General features: G+C 42.8%; 2 protein-coding genes across 8 annotated transcripts; one reads left to right on the forward strand and one right to left on the reverse strand.

Annotated features, from left to right (window-relative positions):
• Positions 1 to 768: 768 nt before the first annotated feature.
• LOC133492255 (serine-rich and transmembrane domain-containing protein 1) lies at positions 769 to 1,131 on the reverse strand. The gene has a single exon (XM_061804339.1). The coding sequence runs from the start codon at positions 1,129 to 1,131 to the stop codon at positions 823 to 825; it is 309 nt and encodes a 102-aa protein (XP_061660323.1). The 3' UTR covers positions 769 to 822.
• A 4,248-nt stretch (positions 1,132 to 5,379) lies between these two features.
• Positions 5,380 to 26,052, forward strand: sparta (spartin a). Of its 7 annotated transcripts, XM_061803655.1 has the most exons (13): positions 13,279 to 14,051; positions 14,266 to 14,552; positions 15,520 to 15,595; positions 18,563 to 18,606; positions 19,759 to 19,821; positions 20,644 to 20,832; positions 20,901 to 20,996; positions 21,162 to 21,222; positions 21,314 to 21,397; positions 21,481 to 21,587; positions 24,029 to 24,168; positions 24,305 to 24,474; positions 25,620 to 26,052. In XM_061803655.1, exons 2-13 carry the CDS (start codon positions 14,499 to 14,501, stop codon positions 25,775 to 25,777), a joined length of 1,242 nt encoding a protein of 413 aa, XP_061659639.1. In that variant the 5' UTR covers positions 13,279 to 14,051; positions 14,266 to 14,498; the 3' UTR covers positions 25,778 to 26,052. The 7 variants fall into 7 exon arrangements, with proteins under 7 accessions (XP_061659637.1, XP_061659632.1, XP_061659633.1 ...); XM_061803653.1 differs by lacking the exons at positions 15,520 to 15,595; positions 18,563 to 18,606; positions 19,759 to 19,821; ... (6 more) ...; positions 24,305 to 24,474; positions 25,620 to 26,052 and adding exons at positions 5,380 to 5,525; positions 7,072 to 7,750; positions 8,995 to 9,189; ... (2 more) ...; positions 9,962 to 10,120; positions 11,907 to 11,997 and having other exon boundaries at positions 13,001 to 13,468; positions 14,037 to 14,051; positions 14,337 to 14,493; XM_061803648.1 differs by lacking the exons at positions 15,520 to 15,595; positions 18,563 to 18,606; positions 19,759 to 19,821; ... (6 more) ...; positions 24,305 to 24,474; positions 25,620 to 26,052 and adding exons at positions 5,380 to 5,525; positions 7,072 to 7,750; positions 8,995 to 9,189; ... (2 more) ...; positions 9,962 to 10,120; positions 11,907 to 11,997 and having other exon boundaries at positions 13,001 to 14,051; positions 14,266 to 14,493.
• The last annotated feature ends 426 nt before the right edge of the window (positions 26,053 to 26,478 follow it).

Below are 26,478 nucleotides of genomic sequence, written 5' to 3' on the forward strand. Positions count from 1 at the left end.
TCCTCAAAAGGTTGTAGTTTGAAAGAGTTATTTGCTCCAACAGCTAGACGTTGTCACACATATTATATATTTGTCCATAGAAGTTATTTTTTGTCCACAGCGATCCAATCGTTGTCCACAATATTTTTGGTGAGAGAATGACATATTTGATCACACAGGTGCAATATTTGTATATAGAAAGGCAATGGTTGTCCACAAAAAGTTATTTTGTTATAAAAAATGTTATGTAATGTTTGAAAAAAAAAGTTGCCTTTAACTGCAAAATTCAGTGGAATCCCAAAATCCTATAGATTGTAAAAAAAAATATGACCATAAATTGCACTATTTCTTTACAAAAATGACACAAAATATATATTTAAAAACAACAATAAATCTTTTTCTTTCTTCATATTATATAGTGTATATATATTGTATTTTTGCTTGGCCACAATATTAAACTGCATCTTTTGTTTTGTTTTTCATCACCAAAAGTGTTTTATCTACCGAATGGCGCCATTTCTGTCGATATATTTGGTCACAAAAAACATTTATTAGTTAAAAAAAAAAGTGATACATGCCATGAAAAACTAAATGTTTTACAAAAAAACAACTTTATGTCATAATTATGCACAAAAATATCTGAATAAAAGTTGTCCTAATACATTTGTTCATGGTGGTTCCACCCTTTTTACTTTAAACAATCCAACATTCCTGTGAAAGTTGTTTTTAAACATTAATTGAACACTGAATGAAACATTTTTTTTTACTTTATTTCCCAGAAGTCTTTGCAGCACGGCCGCGCATGTTTGTTTGTTTGTTTTTTCCTGTCCACGTGCGCACGCCTCAGGCGCAAAGCGAGGAGAGGGTGGACTTCGGCGAGGACGAGATGCTGCGGATCTCCACGTTGGCGAAGGAGCCGCCTGCTTCGCCGGAGGAGGACGACGACGACGTCGAGGACGAGATGACGTTCTTCAGCCTGTGAAGGGCGATGACCAGCAGGCTGAGGAGCAGAACCAGCAGCCCCAGTAACAGCCACACGTACACGTAGACTATGCCCGCCTCGCCTGCAGACGCCGCCGGTCCGGAGACGGACGTTGGCGAGAAGCGCAGGAAGGTTCCGTTTTCCTCCAGGGAGATTCCGGTTCGGTCCATCCCAACTGCGCTGCAAAGACACCAACAGAGGAAGTAGCCGATTGCGTTTGTTGTCCGTATGATGTCACTTCCTGTTTATTTTGGCCCCGTCGTTTGGGGTTATGCCGTCGCCCACATGGTGACGCGTGTTTGTTTGCTTTCGCTCAAGTGCCGGCTAATTGCTCTTAATCAGGCTTTTTGTCGCCTGGCAACGGTGCTTGCAGGTCATGGATGCTTTTCAAAAGGCTCGTGGTCGCCCCCTAGTACACATCAGGCAGCTCCGCTCATTTGTTTCTCAGCACCAAATCCTCCACTTGATCGACGACGCTCGTCCCTCAGCATCTTGTGTCTCGGCGTCGTCCATTTGTCAACTCTGCTCACCTCGGAGCATATCGCACACTAGTGTAATTGTGTCTCAGCATTTGGCCCCAATTTATTGACTACGCTCGTGTCTCAGCACCTCATCCATTTTACTGATCATTCAGCACGCATCTGACTAATGTCTCAGCAACTCATCGGTGTGATCGATTGGCATTTCACCCATCCATTTGCTGATCCCCCTCGATCCTGTGGTTGTGCCTCACAATTTTACCGAGTTTATTGACTATAATTTCTCTTCTGTCATCCATTTTATTGACTATGCTCATGTCTCAGTCGACTACACTAGTGTCTTAGCATGTCATCCATGGCGATTGACTAGCACTTCACTCATTTGGTTGCTAATCCTCCTTTCTCAGTATCCTACAATTGATTCATCATCGCTCAGCATTGCGTGCACGAGTGTTTTTGTGCATCGGGATTTTACCCATTTTATTCACTACGCTAATGTCTCAGCATGCCAGTGACAGTACTCTTCACTCAGCGACTTCTGAACTTGCTTCATCTATCAGCACTTGAACCGTTTGGTTGACGACACTCCTTTTCTCAGCATTATCCCTCGAAGCTCCACTCATCTCTCAGCATGTCGTCCATTTGAATGACCGCGCAAATGTCTGAACGTGTGGTGCACGGCTGACTGTTTCACAGCATTTTCGCCCGTTTCGTCCACGACGCCAGCGACTCAGCATGCCATCCATGCAATTTACTTCACTCATCCCTCAGCATGATATGCACTAGACTCCATATCATCTGTTAAGTATTTTCCCCAATTGGTTAGTAACACTGACATCTCAGCATGTCTTCCATTTCCACACTCACTCCCTACTATGTTGTACACGTGCTGCAAACTTTCACTTGTCTGCCTTTTGAGCCATTTGAGTGACTACTATGTTGTGGTCCTGTGTGACTGCATTGTTGATCGTCTTTCAGCATTTCGTTAGAGTGGCGGATGACAATGATGTCTCAGCATCATCTCATCTTGTAATCCCTTGAATGGATTGCTCCCATCTCCCAGAATGTTCTCACTCATTTCTCAGCACGTCAACCAGTTGCGTGACAACACTAAATGTTTCAGCATGTATAAGATTGTAAGGAACTCTTCTTGTATTTCGTATATTTTGTGTCGTTAGAATGCTGCATGTTATTTCGGGTTTATCATTGATTTAAAGATTTGTCATTCAGCATGGACAAATATTTCGTCACACTTTCTCCTCAGAATCCTCACGTCATGAATAATGGAGATGATTGATCTTTGACCAAATGTCATGGCATTTGGAGGGGGGGGGCAGAGGGGAGGGGCTACTTGTGTGTGTCTCATCACGTTGCTCACTTGTTACTACGCTCATCTTTCAGTCTTTTGTCCCCACACGTAAGTCTACAAGAATAACCATCGTGTCTCAGCACATTGCAAAAATCATACTTTTTTTTTAATTAACTACAAACGTACGTTATCTCAGCATGTCTTCCATTTCGTTGACTGCAACTCAGCATTCAATTAACTACACAGATGTCTCAGCACGTGGTGCCCAAGTGCTCAGTCATTACTCGGCATGTCATCTTGGATTTTTCTCAATGTTTCGGCGTGTCAAGCCTCCCCACTGGTGCAAGTTTTGTCTCTCAGCATATAAGGTGCTGCATTTGTGTCTTAGCATGTCGCACGCAACTGCGACTTGCAACACAGTCAATAATCTCTCAGCATTTCTTTCGGTCAACATTGCACGTGTCTCTGCATGCATCCACTGCATTCATGCTATATTCTAGCACGACAGTAATCCACTTCAATTGCTCGGTTTGGATCATCAGCATTATGCACAACTGTTTGTCTACAATAACGCTCATCTCTCAACATGTCATTCATCTAATGCCCGAGTCTCAGCATGTGCCTTTTCTGCCTCAAAGGTGACTCTCTACACTAACCCTATTTGGTTGACACCGCTCAGCAATTTTGATTATTTACGCTCGTGTCTCAGCATGCGAATGCGCGATCGTCTCTTTCCGGTCGAAATGAAGGTCGCTGCCAATAATAAAGTCTCGTAGTGACGAAAAGGAAACGGCGGGAAGTCGTAAAAGCAAACCTGATTGGCCGTCGGACCTCACTCCATCTCGGTGTCTCGTCCTCTGCCACCCGATTGCTCTGATCCACTCTCACCTCTTCCTCCTCCTCCTCACTCACTCACTCTCTCTTTCTCTCTTTTTTTTTCCTCTCATCAGCACCACTCACATCTCATCCCCTCATTCATGAGATTCAGTTTTACGCACGTGAACAGCATACACCAGGACACGCACGCGCAAAACGACAGACGCGTACACGCTCGTGCACCCGCTTTCGCACATTGATGAGTTTGAAAAAAAATGTCACATGGTCATTCTTCTAATTAATATGCCTTGCTGAAATCACGTTCCATTTGAGATTTCATACACAGACAAAATTTGACACCATCCAAAATATTACATCCACACGTGTGACAGGCTCGTGTACGGTGACATCAGCGCTAAATGCTAATTGTCAGTTAGCAGACTTTTCGGGTCTCCGTAATTCGCTTCAACTGGATGTCAATAAATTTTGGATTTGTTCTTCTTATATGGTAGATCATATCATATATATATACTGATGAACAGGTCAGAAACGTGGGTCGGGTGGAATGGTCTTTGAATTGTTTACCTGGAGAATAAGGAGCTACGTTGTAACCATTGGAAGTGGTCACTCTCAACAAATGGCAATGATCTACGGGGTCCCTCAAGGGTCAATTCTTGGACCCCTCCTGTTCAGCCTGTATATGCTACCCTTGGGCCAAATTTTTCGGAACTAGAATTTTGGCAGTGTCTCCAGATGACTGCAGTCCAATTGAGGTATTGTGCTACTGTCTAGAGCAGATAAAAAACTGGATGAGCCAAAATTTTCTTCAACTGAACCACAACAAAACTGAGACAATTGTTTTTGGCAATAAAGGAAAGAGAATTTCTGTTGGTAAATACCTGGACTCCCCATCTTTAAAAAAAACAAAGACCAAGTCCGAAACCTTGGTGTTCTGATAGATTCCGACCTGATCTTCAACAATCATATCAAATCAATCACAAAAACCGCCTCCTACCATCTGAAGAACATATCTAGGGTCTTGAAGTCTTGCATGTGTCAAAAAAACCTGGAAAAGCTCATCCATGTGTTTTTCTCAACTCGACTTGACTATTGCAACGGTCTTCTGACTTGACTCCCCGAAAAAGAGCATTCAATGGCTTGTTCAGAATGCTTCAGCTCAGGTTCTGACCAGGTCACAGCATCTAACTCCAATCCTTAAGTCCTTGCACTGGCTTCCAGTCAGCTTTAGAATCGATTTGAAAGTTCTGCTACTGGTCCATAAATCATGAAATGATTTAGGTCCTGAATACATGAAAGAAATGCCGATGGAATACAAACCCAGTCGAGTTCTGAGATTGACTGACGCATGTCAAATAGTGGAGCGCTGAGTCCAAAACAAAAATGGTGAAGCAGGATTTAGCTATTATGCTGCACACAAGTAGAATAATTTGCCACCAGAGGTGAGGTCAGCCCCAAGTGGGAATGTTTTGAAATCCAGGATGAAAACTCTTCTTTTTTTCTCATGCTTTTTAAAATATATCCACTTTTTGATCATATTACTTGCACTCTATGCGATTTTTAATTGTACTTTGTTGTTTTCATTTTTTTTCTATACACGTATATCTTGTCATTTTTATTGCGCAAGCCCCCCCCCCCCCCATTTTATTTCTCTGCTTTGTTTGTCTCAGGGTTGTGCCGACTCACGCGGCCTCGCCCGCGATTCCGCAAGAGAGGACAAACCTGATTGAAAGACAGGCGTCGCGCCCCTCCCGCGTTTAAAACCCGTGACTCACGGCTACGGGACTCACGGGGGGGGGGGGGGGGGGATCACTCGTACGCCTTGTCGACAGGTCAGTGAGCATCTGAGACTGAAATAAGGACGCTTTTCAGAAAACATTGTTTTGTTTTGTTTTGTTTTGGTTCCCAACTCCCACACAGGAAGTGACGCTACAAAATCAAGGTGAGCTGAATTTAATTTCCAATATTTTTTTTCTTTCTTACTATGTTCATTTGAATTTTACACGACTCGTGTGTACAAGTTTTCTTCCACGATTACTGCCGGTGCCTATAAGAACGTTTAGGGTTTAAAGTACTAATACAGTACGACTCAAAACAATAATAAGGAGCCAGCAGACACTTGTCATGCAGGTAAAACCAGGCAAGCGCGACACAAACACGAAGCCGGCCGGTCGCACCTGTCGGCACTTTCGGACGCTATTTTCGATTACATATTTGGTGCTTATTTACACCATGTTACCCCCCATGCTAATTTTTAGCTCCTCAAGTGCCGTACTTCCATTACAAAGAAAATTAAAAGTAGCGTTGTGTGCCGAAAATGTTCATCAAAAACAAGGCAGAGGCTTTTATTCCTAAAGAGTCCATTCATTCATCCATTTTCTCAGCCGCTTATCCTCATGAGGGTCGCGGGGAGTGCTGGAGTCTATCCCAGCTGTCGACGGGCAGGAGGCGGTTGCCGGCCAATCGCAGGCGCACTCACAATCACACCTCGGGGCAATTTAGAGTGTCCAATTAATGTCGCATGTTTTTGGAATGTGGGAGGAAACCGGAGTACACCGGAGAAAAGCCACACAGGCAATCTCAACACAGGGTGGGGCCAGGATCGAACCCGGGACCTCAGAACTGTGAGGCCAACGCTTTCCAGCTGATTGACCGTGCGAAATAAAATAATTAATCATACATTAGCATTTCTTTCATGTACTCAGGGACCTAAACCTGAACTTTAAAATCTATTCTAAAGATGAAAGGAAGCCGGTGTAAGGACTTTAGGATTGGAGTTATATGCTCTGGCGTCTTTGTTTGGGTCAGAACCCGAGCTGGGATATTCTGAACGTTTAATGCTCTTTTAGGGGAGTCCAGTCAGAAGACCATTACAATAGCCGAGTCTAGTTGAGATGAAAGCATGGATGAGCTTCTTCTCACATGCAAGCCTTGACTCTAGATCTGTTTTTCAGATGGTAAAAGGCCGGAATCAATCAGAACACCAAGGTTTCGGACTTGGTCTTTGGCTTTTAAAGATAGGGAGTCCAGGGATTTACTAACTGCATGCTTTTTTCTTTATCTACCCCATCCCAAAAAAGTGATACTGTAGTTGTATTTGACTTGGTGGTTTACATTCATATTTTTTAAACTTTTCTTAGCATTTTGTCTTAATTTTATTATTTTATCGTGTTTTACATTTGTCTGTTGCATATATACTAGATATAAATATATAGTGCACACATCTATAGTGATTGGTTTTCAGTATATATATTTTTGACATGTATTTTTGAGATCATTATCATTGTAGTTAACATTTGCACATTGTATATGTATTTGATATTTAACTGTCCATTTTACATTTCATAGTTCTGTTTTTTCAGCACGTACATTTTACCGTGTTGATTCTTTATATTTGTATCTACTTACACACACATTGTCTGAGTTGTACAAAGAAGAATGAAAAGTGAACTGAATAAATAAATACATAAATGCTGCATAAACTCAAGGGGTCGTGTGGTCGTCAGCATGGCGGAGCCGGCAGAGCTGCTGCTGATCAAGGACCGGTACGAGCTGGCCTTCCGCTGCCTGAGCCGCGGCCTGTCGCTGGAGGAGGGCGGCCAGGGCTCCGAAGCCGCCGAGTACTACCGCAAGGGCCAGCAGCACCTCATGCAAGGCCTGGCCGTGCCCACCGGGGGGCCGCGTCACAGGGGCCCGCTGTGGGAGCGCGCCCGAGAGCTGCAGCGGAGGATGGGAGGCGCACTGGCCACCGTCGGCGCCCACCTCTCCGCCCTGGACGCCTCGCGGGCGCCCCCTCCCGCCCAGAGGCAGCGGCTGCTCGCGGACCTCACCCCCAGCCTTTATCCCGTGCAGCACTTGTACCCCTCCATCCCTCCGCCCCTCCCGGCGAGGACCGCGCAGCCCTCCATGTCCCTGCCGCCCGTGTACTCGCCCCAGCCCGCCGAAGGCCACCGCAGTCTGGCCGGCGGGGCCGGGCCGGGCGAGTCGGGCGAACCGAGCTCGGCGGCGTCGGAGAGCGCCAGCGAGCTGCTCCTGATCCCCGCCGGGGTGCAGATGTTCTTCGTGGCTCCCGGCGGGCAGGTGAGCGCCCTGTCGCAGCCCGGATACCTTCGCGTCGTCAGCTTTGACCCCCAGCCGCCGGATCAGAGGGGGGCCGTCTTCCTGGATGTGAGTACCCCTGCGTCGTCGCACTTTATGATCTGAAAACATTTTTGAGAGGCATTTCTAACATTTGGAGCCTCTCATGTAGCCCCATCAAGGTGGGCAACCAAAATAAATAAAAATACAAAGTAATGCATACAAACCAATTCATGTTATAAATACAGAATAACTTTTAAAAGTGGACATAAAACTATAGCTAAACTACAAACAATTTACAAATAAATACAAATTTTCAAAAACTATATGAAAGACACAATTAAACTATAAATGTGTACTTGTAAAATGACAAATGCAGTATGTAATACAAAATGATTAAAATTCTAAAAACAACACAATGCTAAATAAAATCAGAAAATAGCAATATAAAATATATGAAAAAGACTTGCAAATATATAACACTAAATTCTAAAATATAAATCCACAATATTAAATAAAAATGCCCAATGTAATGTCAGAAATATAGAACAATACAGATGGAAAGATATATACCATACTTCAGTCAAAGTAAAAATGTACTCTTAAATACAAAAGTAATGCAAATAAAAAACCTGTTTTGATAACTTGGCACGATGGAAAAAAACAATATCTCTGGACACAAAATACTTTAAACTGTCGTACTGCTCATCATACACCAAGAAATGGAACTAAGTACCGTTAGTTTTGTGTTTAATTAACTAGTAACTAAAAAATGACACCATACTTAAATCAGAGTGCACATTTTCGAATACCAAAAGGGTGTTTTTGTTTGTTTGTTTTTCGGGGGGGGCACAAACCATTTTTGTCACCAAAACCGATTCTCTTGGACTCGGCCGTGGAACGTATTACTTCCCCCAAAAAACCCAATTAACACTCCCTGGTACAAGTACTGTATCTGTACTCAGTTCCCGATTACACGCAGAGCGAACAAAGACGTTGACGCCTGCCCCCCGCCCCCCGCGTCGCCAACACAATGGAGGCATTAACGCACGAGTCAGCGCTTCTGTTGTGCCACGAGCGAACGCCCTCTCACCCCCGCCCGGCCCACCCGTGACAAAAATTCTATTGTTTTGTTGAACCGAGATTGATTGACGGCTTTATGTAATTGGATAGCTGAAGTCAGCTTCAGCAGGCCTATTTGTCGTCAATCATTTTTAATCACTTCCTTAGAGGAAAGAATAATATTGAGCGCTTGCACGTAAGGGATATTTGCATGCTTGATTGATTAATTTACTTTTTATTTTCTTTGGATTCATGTTGCATGTTCGTTGCAGGTGTGCGGCTGGCTGCACTCGCTCACCCGCCACACGCCGGTGCTGCTGGCCCCGTCCGGCATCTTCATGCTGCCGGACACGCTGGCACCCGTGCCGGGCGCTTTTATCGGCGTGGTGCTGTCGTCGCAGCTGCCCGCCGCCGAGCGGGAGACGTTCCGGGACCTGATGACGCAGCTGACCGACTTCAGGGTGCAGGTGAGTGCGCCGACAGAGCGTCTTTTTGGGTCACTGTACGAGGTGTCGCGACAAAAGTCATCCAAGCTCTCGACCGGACTATTAATTTGAGGTGTGACTTCGAATTGGCAAGGTGTTAGTACCCCGAATACGCAAATGTTTTGGTGATGATTCTGTTTGAAGAGTCCCGACAGCGTGGGTTCTGAGGTCATCAGCCTGAGTGAGACGGTCCCCCTCGGGCCTCAGGTGGCGTTCCCCGAGAAAGAGGTCAAAGCGCCTCTTCCGACTTGGAGTGAGAAGATGGGACAGGGACTCATGACAGGTGAGAGCACTGGAAGAAGACACCATTTTGACATTTCGTTTGGCCCTGATATATTGGAGTCTTCTGTTTTATGTCATGAGCCCAAAATGGCAGACTTCCTGTGGTCTCACTGGATCTGCCCATGACAAAAACAACTACAAAATTCCATGTCGCCAACTCAAGCTAGGCTGATATATTCTAATCGGCGTCCATGTGTGTCCAGGGGCCACCCGGTTGGGCAACGAGGTGGTCCGAGGGGCCGAGGCCACCACCAGGGCCATTCAGAGGGGGGCGCTGAAGATCCGGGACCGGCTGACGCCCGAGGAGACGCCCTCCGAGGTCAGCCCGCAGGTCTCCAAGGGCCTGCAGGCGGCCAAGCAGGCCACGGGAGGCGCTCTGCGGGTCAGCCAGTTCTTGGGTGAGCTGGCGGAAGAACTCGCAAAAACGGCACGACTGCTCTTCGCGCATGATCGTTTGCGTGGATGTTGACAGTGGACGGGGTGAGCACGATGGCGGAGCATCTGGCGGAGAAGGTGGCGCCTCACGTGAAGAAGCACGGCGCCAAGCTCATCCCGGAGTCCATGAAGAGCAAAGAGGGGGAGCCGTCCAATTTCCAGGGAGCCAGATTTGTTGCCGCCAGAAGCCTGCAAGGTGACCGTCAATTGACCCCTCCGTACAGGGCACTTAACCACGCCTCCTGAAGTGACGTCACGCCACGTGCGCTGACGTAAGACAAACAGTAAAAATGGCAAATACAATACAATACATTGTGAACTGAGAGAGACGCCATGCTTCTGATTTCATTCAATCATTCACACGTAGCAATGTTATGCTAGCGGAGAACGTCTCATTCGTTTATACGAGACGTGTATTAAAAATCAAATTTAGGGCATATCTTCGTGCAAACACAGTCTGGTTTAGCTTCGACCGCGAGCCAGCAAGAAAGCGACACGTTTGTGCAGTCCGAGACATCGCTAAATATCGGTCAACAAAGAATAAGTGTGTCAATCGTTCACACGTAGCGGTGTTATGCTAGCGGAGAACTTTGAATTCATTTATACGAGACATGTATTGAAAATCAAATATAGGGCATACCTTCGTGCAAACATGTGTTCCGGTTGATATTAGATGGATTTAGTTGATGATGCGGTCTTCCACAAAGTTTGATCCATCAAAGGCATTTTTCGTACTGGGTCTTCGGTTTTGGAAAGGGTACGAATCGAACTCCACCAACTAGCCTTTCAGGATACCTGTCGTCACTATTACAAAGTCCGTGACTACACCTCTTAACCATATTTTTTGTTAAATAAAACGCTAACTAAACCTATACTGGACCATGCAATGTTGTCTGAGAAAATGGCGGGAGCAAAACCGGGCTTTGGTTTATGCAGATCTCTGGCCTCTGATTGGTCAGTGACGCGGATTGCGCAATATCCACGGAGGGGTCAATTCCGCTGATCCGCTGTTCTCCTCCTCATTAGCGCAAAGAACTCTCAACCACTCCACACCAGGGAAGAAACGCAGGTCAACCGCCACCACCACGCTCACACACGACGATATAAAAGTCACATTCTTTGCAATTTAGGAATGACATTTGTCTACAGGCGGTCATGAGGTTCACATTTGGGAGCAATCTGGCAAAATCTCCAGGATTTCGGCTACTGGAAAATGGGCAAAATGGCAGACTTCCTGTATGTTTTACAGGATGAGATCTGGAGACTCCGTTGCTCATTATAGACCTGCCGACCAAATCTTGTCTTGTTGCGAAACTGGCTTCTGGGGGATTCATTTTTAGATTTGGTGTGGTTGGATAAATTTGTCTCTTCAAACCAAAATGGCAGACTTCCTGGTGTTTTCTTGACACTTTTTGAAGGTTCTACGGATATTGCTACCATACATTAAGTTGCTAACTAAAACTATCTTAAAACTAGCTTGTTTTTTTAAACTCCCCAACAATGGTCCAAATAGCTCTAAAGTCTCCAGGATTTCGGCTACTGGAAAATGGGCAAAACGGCAGACTTCCTGTATGTTTTACAGGATGAGATCTGGAGAGTTTTTTGCTCATGATAGACCTGCCAGCCGAATCTCGTCTTGTTGCTAAACTGGCTTCTGGGGGATTCATTTTTAGATTTGGTGTGGTTGGATAAATTTGTCTCTTCAAAACAAAATGGCAGACTTCCTGGTGTTTTCTTGAGACTTTTTGAAGGTTCTACGGACATTGCTATCAACATCAAGTGGCTAATAAAAGTAGCTTAAAACTAGCTTGTTGTTTTTTCAAACTCCCCAACAATGGTCCAAATAGCTCCGAAGTCTTTTCAGACGTAGGCTTTTTTTGTGTGGATCCACTAATGACAGATATGAGGTGGGTGTCGGCAATGCAGAATAAAAACACAGATTGTACCCTGATGTGGTCTTATTCTCCCCACACGCATGCCAGGCTTCACCACCGTGTGGACAAGCCTGGAGACGGGAGCCAAGCTGGTGGCCAAGAGCGTGTCGTCCGAAACGGTCAACACGGTGACGTACAAGTGAGTCCGACTCTCCTGACCTCACCTGGTTCGCTTCCTGCTTGGGAACTTCCTGATCTGGTTCTTCTTCCGTGCATCTTTTCAGATTTAGGGGCTTAGCAAAGCTATTAAACACTCCCAGTGACGTCTAACGCTTCTTTCCCACTTGTCTCTTCTTTCCTCCAACTGGCTTTTTGGTAATGTATTTTTGCTTGCAGAGTGGATTCACCCCCCCCCCCCCCCCAGTATATTTCATTTCTGGTGTTGTCTGGGTACTGCTAACTAATAAAGGAATGTGGTGAAAACCGTCTGTCAATTTTGTTGATTTAGCACACACAGAGATGACTCAAAGTCCTTGGTTGAAAGATTTGTCATGCACACACAAGTTCGGGATAGTGCGTAGATCAGTCAGAGTTTGCATGTTCTCCCCGTGCCCGCGTGGGTTTTCTCTGGGCACTCGGGTTTCCTCCCACTTCCCAAAAACATGCGACATTAATTGGACCCTCTAAATTGCCCCTATAGGTGTGATTGTGAGTGTTTGTCTCAATGTGCCCTGCGATTGGCTGGCAACCAGTTCGGGGTGTACCCCGCCTCCTGGCCGTTGACAGCTGGGATAGGCTCCAGCACTCCCAGCGACCCGCGTGAGGATAAGCGGCAAAGAAAATGGATGGATGGATGGATGTTTTGCAATATTCAATAGTTCGTTGGTGGTACTTTATGTTGTTGAAATTCCATGAAAAATTCAAACTTTTTAAAGACAGCGATGATTTTGAAGCCTCATTTTACATACTTGGTGATTTTTTTTTTTTTTTGGGGGGGGGGGAGCAGGGTTGTAAACACTATTTTTTGTAGTCTCAAATTTATAGGATAAAATTTCACTTTATAGGGAATCTAACAGATTTAAAAACATCTATTGAACTGGTAGCTCTTACCTTTGAAATAAAGTGCATCGAACAATTATATATATATTTTAGTTTGACTTTTGACTTCTTTTCTTGTGACGTTTAACCTCCTCGCGCCCAAGGTACGGCAACGACGCCGGTCAGGCCACCGACACAGCGCTGCGCTCGGTGACCAACGTGGGCGTGACGGCGTACAACGTGGACAACTTGGGGCTGAAGGCCATCCTGAAGACCACCGGCAAGGAGATGGCCAAAGGCATCGTGAAGAGCTCCAAGGGCGCAGAGGCGGACAAAGTCCCCGAGGGAACGCCGGGGACGTCGCAGGGGGGACAGGCAACCACCAGAGACGACAAGGACAAGGAAATGCAGAAAGACATGGCGGACGAGGGCAAAAAAGAGACTTGATAAATAACCGGCCAGACATTGGACATATTTCCGGGGGGGACGCTAACAATCGGGGTAAAACTGTAATTTCCGACTGTCTCTGAAGGCAGCATCTCACTTTTTTTAAGTGGGAGCGAGGACAAGAAGTTGGACGGACAGACACATTGTGATCGCCAAGATAGACCCTTTGGAAACACAGACAGATAGTAGATAAATACATAAATATATTTGATAGATGGTTAGCTTTGCAAAAGCTGATTTGTTTGAATTTGAGCTCTTTTGATTGTGTAGTCGGTCGACGTAACTTTGTCTGTACATATATCTATATATTTTCCCAAGGTTTCTTCATGAGGTGTTTTCTTTAGACAATTTATTTTCGCCTCAATAATCAAATTATACCTATTAAACTCATGAATTGTTCATAATCGATGACGAATTGTCGCAATCTTAGCTAATTAAAAGCGTGATTGCTTTTCATTTCCGGTTTCGCTTGGCAGCCAAAAAGTCAACTAAACGACTACCGAGACTTTGCGTGAAGTGAAACTAATGATTCTTTTTGTCAGTCACTATGCCTGTAATTGTAATTATATATTTTTTAAAGTATGACTTTTCGACCTAAATTTGACCTTGTTTGTACTGTACTTTAATTTGGTTAAAAACAAAATCTCAGTCGTTCTAGAGCAGATTAAAAGGCAACCCAGAGTCTCATAAAATAATTTTGTCGTTACATTTTATCGTCGAGTTTTGTTTTCCACGATGCCGTTTTCTGCTAAGGGTCCACGCGACAAGGTAAGTGTGGTATATTTGTGAAAGAAGTCACAGAATTCACGTGTCATTAGTTATGATTCAATAACGTGATTTTTGTTGTTGTTTTTTTTTTTTTTTTTAATGTACCATTTAACATAAATTCTAGTCTTAATGAAATGTTAGCTTGGACAGTCACCTGCCGGTAGTTGTGAGCGAGTAATCCTCTCGACTCGTTTTTACTCTTTGGGCGATTCAGGGAGGAGGAGACGAACAAGAGGAGTCATGTTGACATTCTTGATTTCCTCCCTTTCCTCCCCTTTCAACAAGTCACCTGCCGCCGAGGGCTCGGTGGAGGCTGCGACCATCAGTGATCTTGACGGAGGGGGGCGTCCGTCCGGGTGCTTGCCCGATTAGCCGCCTTGTTTCTGTCAGCACTTTGTAGTCCTCCTCCTCATCATCGTTCCATGAGCTTATCGTGAGGCCGCAGACATGAGCGGCAGGCTGGGAGACCTCAGCCCCAAGCAGGCTGAAGCACTGCGACAGGTAAGATCATATTTGGATATTAAGTGAAAAAAAAAAACCAAAACAATAAGTGGTAAAGATCACACTTGACAAATTTCAATATTAATTTCGATAAAAATAAAACAATTAAGCACTGCACTGGGTTAGGTGAAAGTATTTTGTTGTTGTTGAAAAAGATCATTTCTAATATTTAAATGAATAAAAATTGACTTAGCATTGCACCAGGTAAGGCAATGAATACATGCAATTGATTGTCGGACATATTAAAATGTTATATTTTTATTTATTATTATCATTATTATTTATTTTTTTATTTTTAAAAATACTTTACACCCCCGTTCTTCCTAAGTGTTCATTGTGAATATTATTTTGTTTATGAACTATCAAAGGACAAAAACGTAACGAAGAGAAAACAAAACAAAATTATTGCACAACACTATTTGTCAAGATGAAATCGGCCTATCAGAGAATCCGGCAGTTATGACCTGCTGCCATTTGTGCATTCTAAAAACAAAAAAAAAAACTTCAGAATTTTTTTTTTTTTTTTTTTGCATTAAGGTGTGATTCCAAGTTTTTTATAGTCCAAATCTCTGCTAAATGCATGCAGTAGTTTGTCAGTGTGATATGATACATAAAGAGTGACTGTGGAGCTTTTCCTTGTATCGATCCGATTGCGGTTTGGTTCCACTTGAAATGTTCCAAGCTGCCGATAAAAAGCGCCATTGTGGATGTTTTGCAACGCTCACAAAAAGGATCATTTTGTCGCCGGACGCCGACACGCTCGAGTGTGCAAAGTAATTGGTCACCTCGTCACATGCGCCAGCCAAGATTAAATACAAATTTATTTTTTCCAGTCTTTTTTTTTTTTTTTTGGCCCGCAGCCTTTCACCGATGAATGGAATGGGGGGAAAAAAAGATGGGACGAGATGTCCGTCTCGGACGTTAAACGTTGTTCTCACGTGCCGCTTTCTTTCCTGACTCTCCTCAGCTACGCGAGAGGGTTCAAGACATTCTTGCTCAACTTCCTGCCCAGCACGACCACTTCCTGCTACGCTGGCTCCGAGGTGAGCCATCCAATGGGATAAAAATCTCAAATCGCAGATTATGACGTAAAAAAAAAACCCAACAACATACTTATGCTTATCTGTGTTGTAGCTGTCCCTCAGAGCAAAGAACAAATAAGACATTTTCGTACGGTGCTTCACTTTATTAAACTAAGTACAAATATTTAGGCTACCAAAAGCAAGACCTTGATAAGAATTAATAATGATTTTTTTTTAATCAATAAACTTTTTACAAGCCCTCGGCTGCACCTCGTCTCAAGAATCAGAACTTGTTTACTTGCTTTGTGTCCTGAATCTTTTCACTGCGAATCTCAAGAACTTCGGCGCAGGCCCTCGACATCGCCTTCAAAGTCGTTGAGCACTGATAAAAGTTTTATTGACAAAGGGATTATCCTATGATGACGTCATTAACGTGCGTTATCGTGATATTACGTGTCAGGAGCAATACATTAGCTGTAACCCCTTGTTAAGTAGTAAAGATGAAATAGTTCACAAAAAATACAACAATTACTAGACAAAAATATTAAACTAGTAGGGAGACCAGATCTAAACTATACAGGAAAAAAAGGAAATATAAGACAAGACAAGAAAGCCCCATAATATTCATAAAGAAACACAATTTATTTTATTTTTTTAAGCGTACAACATATTAACCAAAAACATTTCTTTTTAATGAGACATCTTTATCTTTTTTTGGGTTAATATATTGTATGCTTTTATGATATTCATCATGTTGCTTTAAAAAAAGCTAATATTTGTGTATTTGTTTCTCATTTATTTTCCTAAATTGCGGCAATTTTATTCTAATATTTGTGTATTTATCTAATATTGTAGGGATTTTTCCCAGTATTTTTCCTTTTTTTTTGCTGTATATCGTGCACAAATATGAGACCAAAATACACAAACGTCCTGGAAAAAAAAATGAAATATAAGGGAAAAATACAAAAGTATCTGGAAAAGTTGACAAATAAGACCTAATATTAGGGGGAAATATACTACAAAAAAAGCCAAACTCCCATAACAATGTATTGAATAATCATCCAATGTTTTAGACAAGAAGACCCAAATATTAGATGAAAAAAATCACAAATATTAGACAAAGAAACTATTAGGATAAAAATATCAAGTGAGATATTATGTTTAAAAATGAAGGTTTTATGTAAGATTGCATATATCGGAACTTTGAAAAAATATACCGGTATAGTTATGGATTAGAAATAAAATACCAATTACATGAAAATTACACAAATATTTAGAAAACATGCATATACACCAGATATAAAATACACTTAGATTAGGAAAAAAAAAATATTCAATACATTACAACAACATTTTTGGGAGCAGTTTGTTTTCCAGAATCACAACCGTCGCCCATTTTGTTTTTGCTCCCAAAAGTAGCCAAACCACAACAAAACCCAAACGGCAACTACGACGCTTCACCGGCAGTCCCTGCTGAGATTAGTGCTGAAGCACGGAGGAGGCCTGTGGCACTCCTGCGCCTTTCGGGCTAATCCGTAACTAATCGCATTAAAAGGTGCGCTGCGACAGCACAAGGGGCAGACACGCCGTTGCCCCCGTGCCCACCCAGGGGTTATTGTCATTTATGGTCTGGGAATAAAGGAAGAGTAGTACAGTGGTACCTTGGCTAACGAGTGTCCAAAATTATTTATTTATTAATGCATATATATTTTTTTTGGATGAATCAAAGTCCAGATTTTTTTTTCTTCCCTTGTTTGTTTCACAACAGGAAGCAGTTTGGCAGATGGTGAACAATACATAAAAAAACCTTGAACCTCTGTATTGCCACAAGTTTAAGTACATGCACTTTAAAAGTAAATAGAATCAAATACACGATTAAATGTAATTAAATACACATTGTGTATTAAATCACACCACAATGTCCGCTAGGTTAATGCTAGCACATCATGGGAAATGCATTAGACATGCTAATGAAACTAGCAACAATATGGCTGGAGTTATAAGCAACAGATATTTGAACACCAACAGCGTAGCACCACACCTAGACAGACGATATAGGATTTAATTATGCTCTGTGAAAAATGAGTAATATTTTGCACATTCATTTCAACGCTTTGAGGACTTAAAGGTATTGTGATAAGTGAAAATACTGCAGGTGACATCTGCCACTTCTGTGAAAGCATTTTTTTGTTGTTGTTTGTTTTCAAACATGGCAGCACACACAAACAAAATGTCAGCTGCTGCGTGACACAGTGCAGCACTTGACTTCCGAGACGTGATGGAAGCGGATTCGTAAATTGTTGAAAGGGGCTAATGTTCATTCACACGTTTTTTGCACGGACACTTGTGGATCAGGTTTTGTCACGTCAGCCTTATAAAACATGTTGTAGATCATACATATATATATATATTATAATAGTCAATCACAAGCCATTCATCGATACAATTTGGTCTTTCTTCAAAGGAATATGAATTATCTTGTTATTTTTGGGAATTATTTTTTGTTGTACATTAGAATTATTTACCGACACACGCTTTATCAAATTCTTTTTCTTGGTTCTTTAAAGCAATCCAACATTTTAACCTGATAATTTATTTTCAATGTTTTTCTTGTTTCGTACATTTCTTTCAAAGTTATAAAATTTTTGGTATTTGATTTATTTGTTTTAAAATGATCTGTAATAGCCATAACAAATGTATTTTTTTTGTTGGTAAATATCTGTTAATATAAAATAAGTTGCAATATAAAATAATTTTTATTTGACATATATATTGCTGTACAAATGCCCTGTAAGGAAGTTTTTTTAGTATTTTTTTAAATTAAAAACAATTTTTCTTAGTACAATTTTATAATATAAAAGGAAATAATATATATTGCATACTAATATTTTGGGGCTAAAACCCATCATTATCATGTATGTTATGACTCCTACGCTAATACCCTAAATGCCCATGAGCAACTTTCATCAAACTTTTGTTGTCTTCCAGCCAGAAACTTCAACATCCAGAAGTCGGAGGCCATGTTGCGAAAGGTTAGCGTGCACCCTCTGCTCAACGCCACATTTCCACTTCAACCACGCCCAAATGCAATGAAGCCTCTGATAAGATAAGATAAGTTAAGATAAGATACGGGAAGAAAGTCCACACGTTCACGTCGGGAGCTAAGGTAGTTGTTAGCATCGTGCGAACATTGTCAGCAAATTGTTGGGCAGAAGAAACCCGCTGTCGTCATGTTGTAATCAGTCCCACCATTGCACGCGTGTGTGTACTGATAACCCGACAACTAACTCCACGTGCTGTTGATGGCAGTTATTCCTATCTCTAACCTCCTTAAGGTACTGAAACTCAACACTGGCTCCTCAGCCACTTCATTAGGCGCTAACCCTAACCCTAAATCATATCCTTATCCTAAATTCATTTACCTTTTTCCCGATCCCCTTTCCCTAACCTTAAATCCACTTACCTTTTTTCCCCGATTTTCTTTCTTTAACCCTAACCCCTATCCTTATTCATAATTTGGAGGTTGGTCGGGAAAATCTGTAATTCTAGACGTTGGATGGAACCTATAATTTGGAACATTGGTGTGTACAAATTCTAAAAGCGTAGGCTTACTCGCTGGGAATAATTAGACGGGCAGACGGGAGAGGGGGGTTCAATGTTATTTAATTTGTTGATTGTAAAATTAATTAATTATATCATTGAATATGTCTAAATTTGGAGGTCGTTTGGAATATAAACAGAATTAAATGGGTTGGAGGTAGGCACACGTAATTTAATTCATTGGACATGTCAAAATTTTGTTAATTTAATTAATTAATTGGGGGGGAATGTTCCATTTTGTTTAGTTAGATGGGGGTTTCATAGTTTTGGGGACTTTCTGAGTCGGAGGGCCTGTGGAGCTCCCCTCATTGAGGGAAGGGTTCATCCTCAAGTACCTAACCCTAATCCTAAAATTTTGCTCAGTTCCACCAGATGGTCAAGAATATATTCAGAATTTTTTTAGAATTTATATACGATGACTTACTGGAGGAATAATAATAATAAGGCTGTAATAATAATTGACACAATTTCTCCCTTCACTTTCTCCTCTTTTTGTTGTTGTTGTTGTTGCAAGGAGTAGTGTACCTAATGAAGCGGCCTACGTGAAGATGCCCAATCGCGTTTGTGCGTGTTTGTCGTTCCAGCACGTGGAGTTCAGAAAACAAATGAAGGTGGACACCATCATCAGTGACTGGCGGCCCCCCGAGGTGACGAAGCAACGACGACAAAACGGAATCGCAAAGAAAAAAAAAAAAAAACGACGGCAAAAGAAAGGAGGACAAAAACGACAAAATATGACCACAAAAGCGGAAATTTCACAAACTGCAACAGGGATGACTAAAACAGCAAGTGGGACAAAAAAATTGACAATAATGACCAAAAAAAAGAACAATAACAAAAGAGGCCAAAATGACAGCTGTAAGAACCATACAAAAATCCCTAAAAAAAAAAAAAATAACAAACTCCAACAAAAAAATTAAAAAACTAAACGGTAACAAACAACTATAACAGCATAATTGATTGACAATGAACAGCAAAAATAAAGTGATAGACAACAATAAAAATTAATGCCAACAAAAATGACACAACTGTAACAGAAATAACCAAACAGCAAATTTTAAAAACCAAAGGACGACAACACACAATAATAACAAGACAAATTGATACATGACAACTATAAACGGAAAAATGGCAACAGAGCAAGAACAAAATGCAGCTGTCATAACAAAAATGAAAACAAAATTAACAACTGAGAAAGACCCAAATGACAAGTGTAACGACAACAAAAATGGCAAATGCAACAACAAACATCGAAAAGAACCGTAAACGGGAAGGACCAAAGTGACAACAAAAGCATGAACCCATAAAAAAATTACAAGAGCAAAAGGTGGGAACCAAATAAAGACAAAAAAAAAATGAAATGGCAACAAAAAATGACAATCAGAACCAAAACAGACCAAAACGTCAGCTGTCAGCAACAACAAAAACTGACACCAAAAACGCCAAACTTGTTGCGTCTTGCGTGCCAGGTGATTGAGAAATACCTGTCCGGCGGCATGTGCGGCTACGACCGCGACGGCAGCCCGGTGTGGTACGACGTGATCGGCCCCGTGGACCCCAAAGGTCTCTTCCTCTCAGCCTCCAAGCAGGACTTCGTCCGCTCCAAGATCCGAGACTGCGAGATGCTGCAGCGAGAGTGCGCCGTGCAGTCGCAGAAGGTCAGCGCCTTGCCGCGACGCATCGTGGCTAATGCTAGTGCTAACGGCGTGTATGTCGCGGGTTCCAGCTGGGCAAGAACGTGGAGGCCATTACCATGATCTACGACGTGGAGGGCCTGGGACTCAAACACCTCTGGAAGCCCGCCATTGAAACTTACGGAGAGGTTTTTTACAATTTTCCTTTCGCACTTCCATTTCGTATGCAAAAGAGTTAGCATTATCTTTATAAAGCCACAATTTTTTAGCGTTAGCTTGTGTACCAAATGAAGTGAGCGCTTTGCTACTTGGAAGTGGTTCAACAAGTGCTTCACGTGTTGTGGTGTCCTCAGATCCTGCAGATGTTCGAGGACAACTACCCAGAAGGCCTCAAGAAGCTCTTTGTCATTAAAGGTAAATCCGGGACGAGGAGTCGTCGTGGCGCTAGGCCGCTTCTCAAACCGCTAATGGATTCGTGGCGGAACATTCTCCCCCTTTGGCGCAGCTCCCAAACTGTTCCCCGTGGCCTACAACCTCGTCAAGCACTTCCTGAGCGAGATCACGCGGCAGAAGATCTTCATCCTCGGCGGTGAGACACTCACGTCGGCGCGTTCCTCCCTCCGGGGGTTCACCGAGATGGCTTCCGACCGTCACGGGTGTTTGATTCCGCAGGCGACTGGAAGGAAGTGCTGCTCGGGCACATCGAGCCTGAGCAGCTGCCCGCCGTTTACGGCGGGAAACTGACGGACCCTGACGGAGACCCTCGTTGCCGGACCAGGGTGAGTTTGGATCTTGAGCTTCGGCATTAGCTGATAGCAACGCGCTTGCTTTACATAGAATAGATCAGGAGTGACCAGTTGCAACCCGAATTAAAAAAAAAAGGGACCAAGACTTTGTTATTACAAGTTGGCTTGATGTGAAAATTGCTTAATAACTTGTGTTGGAATTGTTTTTTCTTTTACTTTTTTTTTTTTATACGTACAGTATACGTTGATTAACAGTTTATCCTTAAACAGCCACGTCGATGCTAGTTTTTGTTAGCTCATGTGTAGTGTTTTTGACTTGTTAGCATGAAGCTAGCAGATTAACAGCAGACAATTTATGTGGGTTAAAGGGAAATTCCGGTGGTTTGGATGAACAATGTATCCAATAGGCCATGTCATATGTACTGTACCTTGAAAATTTGAGGTTAATCCTCGAGTCACATGATCTACGTGGGCGGCTGATGAAGAAATAGAAGTATCGGGAAGACGGAGGAATATGTCCACACAGATTTGAACCGGTCGCCCGCCGCCGGAGCTCGCTCGGCAGACGCCGCGTCATTCCCGTCCGAAGAACCATCTGAATATTCAACATTAATTACAGCCACAGGTTCAAATCTGTATGGAAGTATTCCTCCGTCTTCCCGATCAACCAATTCTGCTATTTCTTCATCAGATGAGGATAAATCCGAGAAATCAGCGCTGGCCACAATTGTTTCCAGACGTAAGCGAACCTTTGTCGCCGCGCCTGTTACGTCAAATCCGTGCACGTAGGTCATGTGACTCGCCAAAATGGCGGCACCCATGAAAATTCGGAATTTCGGATTAAAATCTTCTCGAAAAAAAATTGAAACGAGAGAGGATTAACCTCAAATTTTCAAGGTACAGTACATATGACGTGACCTATTGGATACATTGTTAATCCAAACTACCGGAATTTCCCTTTAACCCACATAGATTTTATGCTGTTAACCTGCTAGCTTCATGCTAACAAGCCAAAAACACTACACATGAGCTAACAAAAACGAGCATCGACGCCGCTGTTTATGTATAAACCTTTAACCAACGTATATCTGAACTGTAGCAACACATGGAAACAGAGCGTACAACTCGTATTCTTTATTCATTCATCCATTTCCCCCCATTTTCCACAAAATAAGATCGCATCCGCCACCGCGTGCATTTCTAGGTCTCGCTTCTCGGAATCTTTTTTCTGAAAGAGCTGAACGGATCTTCCCGTTTTTGTTGCTACTCGAGAGGAAATTGCAGAACCGTCAACCACAACAATAAGCAATTTGCACCCGCTTCCTGGCGTAGACGCTACAATACCGCAGTAGCCGGCTCAAGGTAGCACTTTGCGCTAGTAGCTTGGTTGTGGCGCTGACATCGTCGTCATCGTCCCTCATGCTGGATCCTGCTCTTTTACTGTTTCTGTAGATAATGAATTGGGCCCGGGACAAGTGAGGCACGGAAGGAAGGCTCTGCACGTTGAAAGGCGAACACTTTTTCTTCTTTTCTTTTGTAATCGGGCTAGCGGCATTGCTACCGCGTGACGTCACAAAGGTTTCAGTTTTGATTCGTGTTTGCGTTTTGAGCGTAAATCCTGTTGTTGAAGACCGTGTCACACTGCAAATGGCCTTTTTCCACCACAATAAAAGTCTTCACCCAAACCTTTGCACCTTTATGAATTATCTGTCAGTAAGTGAAAAAATTAACATTTCAAATGCTAAAAAAGAAAAGTGATTTTCACGGTGAATTAATGAACTAATTGTTGACAAAATTAAATATATACATATATGTAAATGAATAATAGTCAATGCACTTTCTTTCTACATTTGTCATGGTGGATAGAAAAATATATACCAGAATATAAATGAGTTTCCATATTTTCCAAATGTTAAATAAAAGAAAGCAGATTGAATATTTGATTGTGAAAGTAAAAATATAAATAATGTGAAATCTTTCTTGTTAAATATAAGAATCTAATTTTTCTGTGTCATTAAAACAGTCTTGCAATGTCTGCCCAAACTATGAAATTGTGCTCAAATTAAAAAATGCAATAATATAATGACAAAAGGACTACAAATACAAATGGCTCTGCTGTGTGTTTTTATATACATATATATATATATATATATACATATATTTATATATATATATTTTTTTTTAACTCAAAAACTGTTACACATCAGCATATTGAATGTGAAAGAAGCAAAATGTTAAGTGTGTTTAAAAAAAGATAAAAAATATTATTAATTAATTATTTTAAACTGCTCCATTTTGGTAAAACATGTTTGCGTGTTTTTTTTAAACAATTTTATGCATGACGTGCATGCACACCTTGATAACAGTGATTTCATGTGAGTAAACCTTTTTTTTTTTTTTCTTCGTCCTGAATGAACCTCCCTCCCCGCCTTTAAAAAAAAAAAAAATGCAGTTTTCTGTTATGTTTTCCACAGATCAACCACGTGGGTCCAGTTCCCACGTCGTACTACGTGCGGGATCACGTGTCTGTGGAATACGATCGTTGCTTGACGGTCAGTCGGGGCTCCACGCGACAACTGGATTACGAGATTCTCTTCCCGGGATGCGTCCTCAGGTCCTCCCACGTTCACTTTTGTTTTGTTTTTTTTAAATCTACATCACTCCATTGTGACTTTGTTTCCCCATCACGAAAACAACACAAATTGATATTAATAATTTCATTTTTTTTCCATTTTGATGTCTGGCATCAGGTGGCAGTTTTCCAGCGAGGGCGCCGACATCGGCTTCGGCGTCTTCCTGAAGCCCAAGATGGGCGAGTGGAAAAGGGCGGCCCAGATGGAGGCGGTGGTGCCGACTCAGCGCTACAACGCTCACCTGGTGCCCGAAGACGGCTCGCTCACATGCGAGCGGCCCGGCGTGTGTGAGTGTGCGCTGCCTTCGCACACCTCACAAATATAAAACACAATCACCGCATGAAACTCATATCTCTGTAGACGAACCCCCCCCCCACAAATTAGAATTGCCAAAGCACTACTTTTCCATTAGACATGGCTATGGCCCGCCAAAACAAAGCTCCTCCCCTGACTTCAGCATAATTCCTTGGCATCAAGAGCATTTTCCAAGCCGCTTATCCTCACAAGGGCCAATCCAGCTACCTTCAAGCGGACGCCAGATTACACTGAATTGGTCACCAGTCGGTCTGCAGTTGAATCCATGCTGCCCGCGCTTAAAGTCAAGCGTGGTACCACTACACCCTGGCGGCAAAGCTCTCCTTTTCTATTAGACTTGGCTGCGGCCCGACTGAGTATAATTGCTCCCTAAACTTCAACACAGTTCTTTGGCACAACGATGCTACAGATGGCAGCAAAGCGGTGCTTTTATATTTGATTACGTCCATCCATCCATCCGTCCTTCCATCCACCCATCCATTTTATTTGCCGCTTATCCTCACGAGAGTGCTGGAGCCTATCCCAGCTGTCAACAGCCAGGAGGTGGGGTACACCATGAACAGGTTGCCAGCCAATCACAGGGCACATGGAGGTAAACAGCCGCACTCACAATCACACCTAGGGGCAATTTAGAATGTCCAATTCATCCATCCATCCATCCATCCATCCATTTTCTTTGCCACTCATCCTCACGTGGGTTGCGGAGATTTCTGGAGCCTATCCCAGCTGTCAAGGAGCAGGAAGCAGGGTACACCCTGAACTGGTTGCCAGCCAATCACAGGGCACGTAGAGACAAACAACCGCACTCACAATCACACCTAGGGGCAATTTAGAGTGTCCAATTCATGTTGCATATTTTTGGGATGTGGGAGAAAACCCACTCAGGCACGGGGAAAACATGCGAACTCCACACAGGCGGGTCCGGGATTGAACCCGGGACCTCGGGACTGCGAGGCCAACGCTTTACCATCTGATCCACCGTGCCACCCAGGATTATTACAGAATACAGATTTACAGATTTTTATTGTGCGGGGTGATAAACGGTGTCATTAGAAGCCATTTCATCATTTAATACCAAATGCAGTAGTACTATACTATGTCCACCCACTGTGTGCAGACGTGCTGCGATTCGACAACACGTACAGCATCTTCCAGGCCAAGAGGATCAGTTTCACCGTCGAGGTTTTGCTGCCCGACCGCTTGAAGACGCAACAGGCCGCCGCAGCCCCGGCTTCCGGTCAACAACGGGACGCGGCGGCGGGCGGCCAGTCGTAGTCGAGGATGTCAGAAGGACTGGAAAAGACAGAGAAAAAAAAAAAAAGAAGTATGACTTGAAGCACACCAGAGAGCTGAAATGTGTTGATGTTCCCACCAGGACAACTGTTGGTTGAGCACTGGCCTCGAAATATTACCTCGTCCAATCACTACAATAACAGTATTATAATAAAATACAACTATTATAACTTATGTTAGATTTATTTAACTTTTTTTTTGTTGTTGCTCCTTTTACTATGTTACTGTACATAGTAAAATATTGCCAAAACTGCCAAAAGGATTTGTTTTTTATGTGTGAAAGTGTGGAGTGTTTAAAGAAATATATATCTATATATTAATTTTAGACTCAAAATTGTCGCGAGTGTGAGCACGAAGGTTGTCTATTTGCATGTGCCGTGCGATTGGCTGGCAACTAGTCCAGGGCTCCAGCAGTCCCGCGACCCTTGAGAGGATAAGCGGCTAAGAAAATGGATGGATTCATGTATTGTTCTGCTGTTGTTGTTCTACCCTTATTTGATATTTTTGATAAGTGACGTCAGTTACGTTACCGAGGTTTATTTCTTTTGTTTTAATTACAATAAGTGTCTTTAACTGGTAGCAATACCAGCATCAACAAAAAAAAAAATGCCTAAAAATGTTATCAATGTTCTTAATAATACAGTATTAACTTTAGCACCCTCCACTTCCGCGTGACTTACGTC

This window comes from Syngnathoides biaculeatus, chromosome 18 (assembly GCF_019802595.1).
Source record: "Syngnathoides biaculeatus isolate LvHL_M chromosome 18, ASM1980259v1, whole genome shotgun sequence".
NCBI lineage: Eukaryota > Metazoa > Chordata > Actinopteri > Syngnathiformes > Syngnathidae > Syngnathoides > Syngnathoides biaculeatus.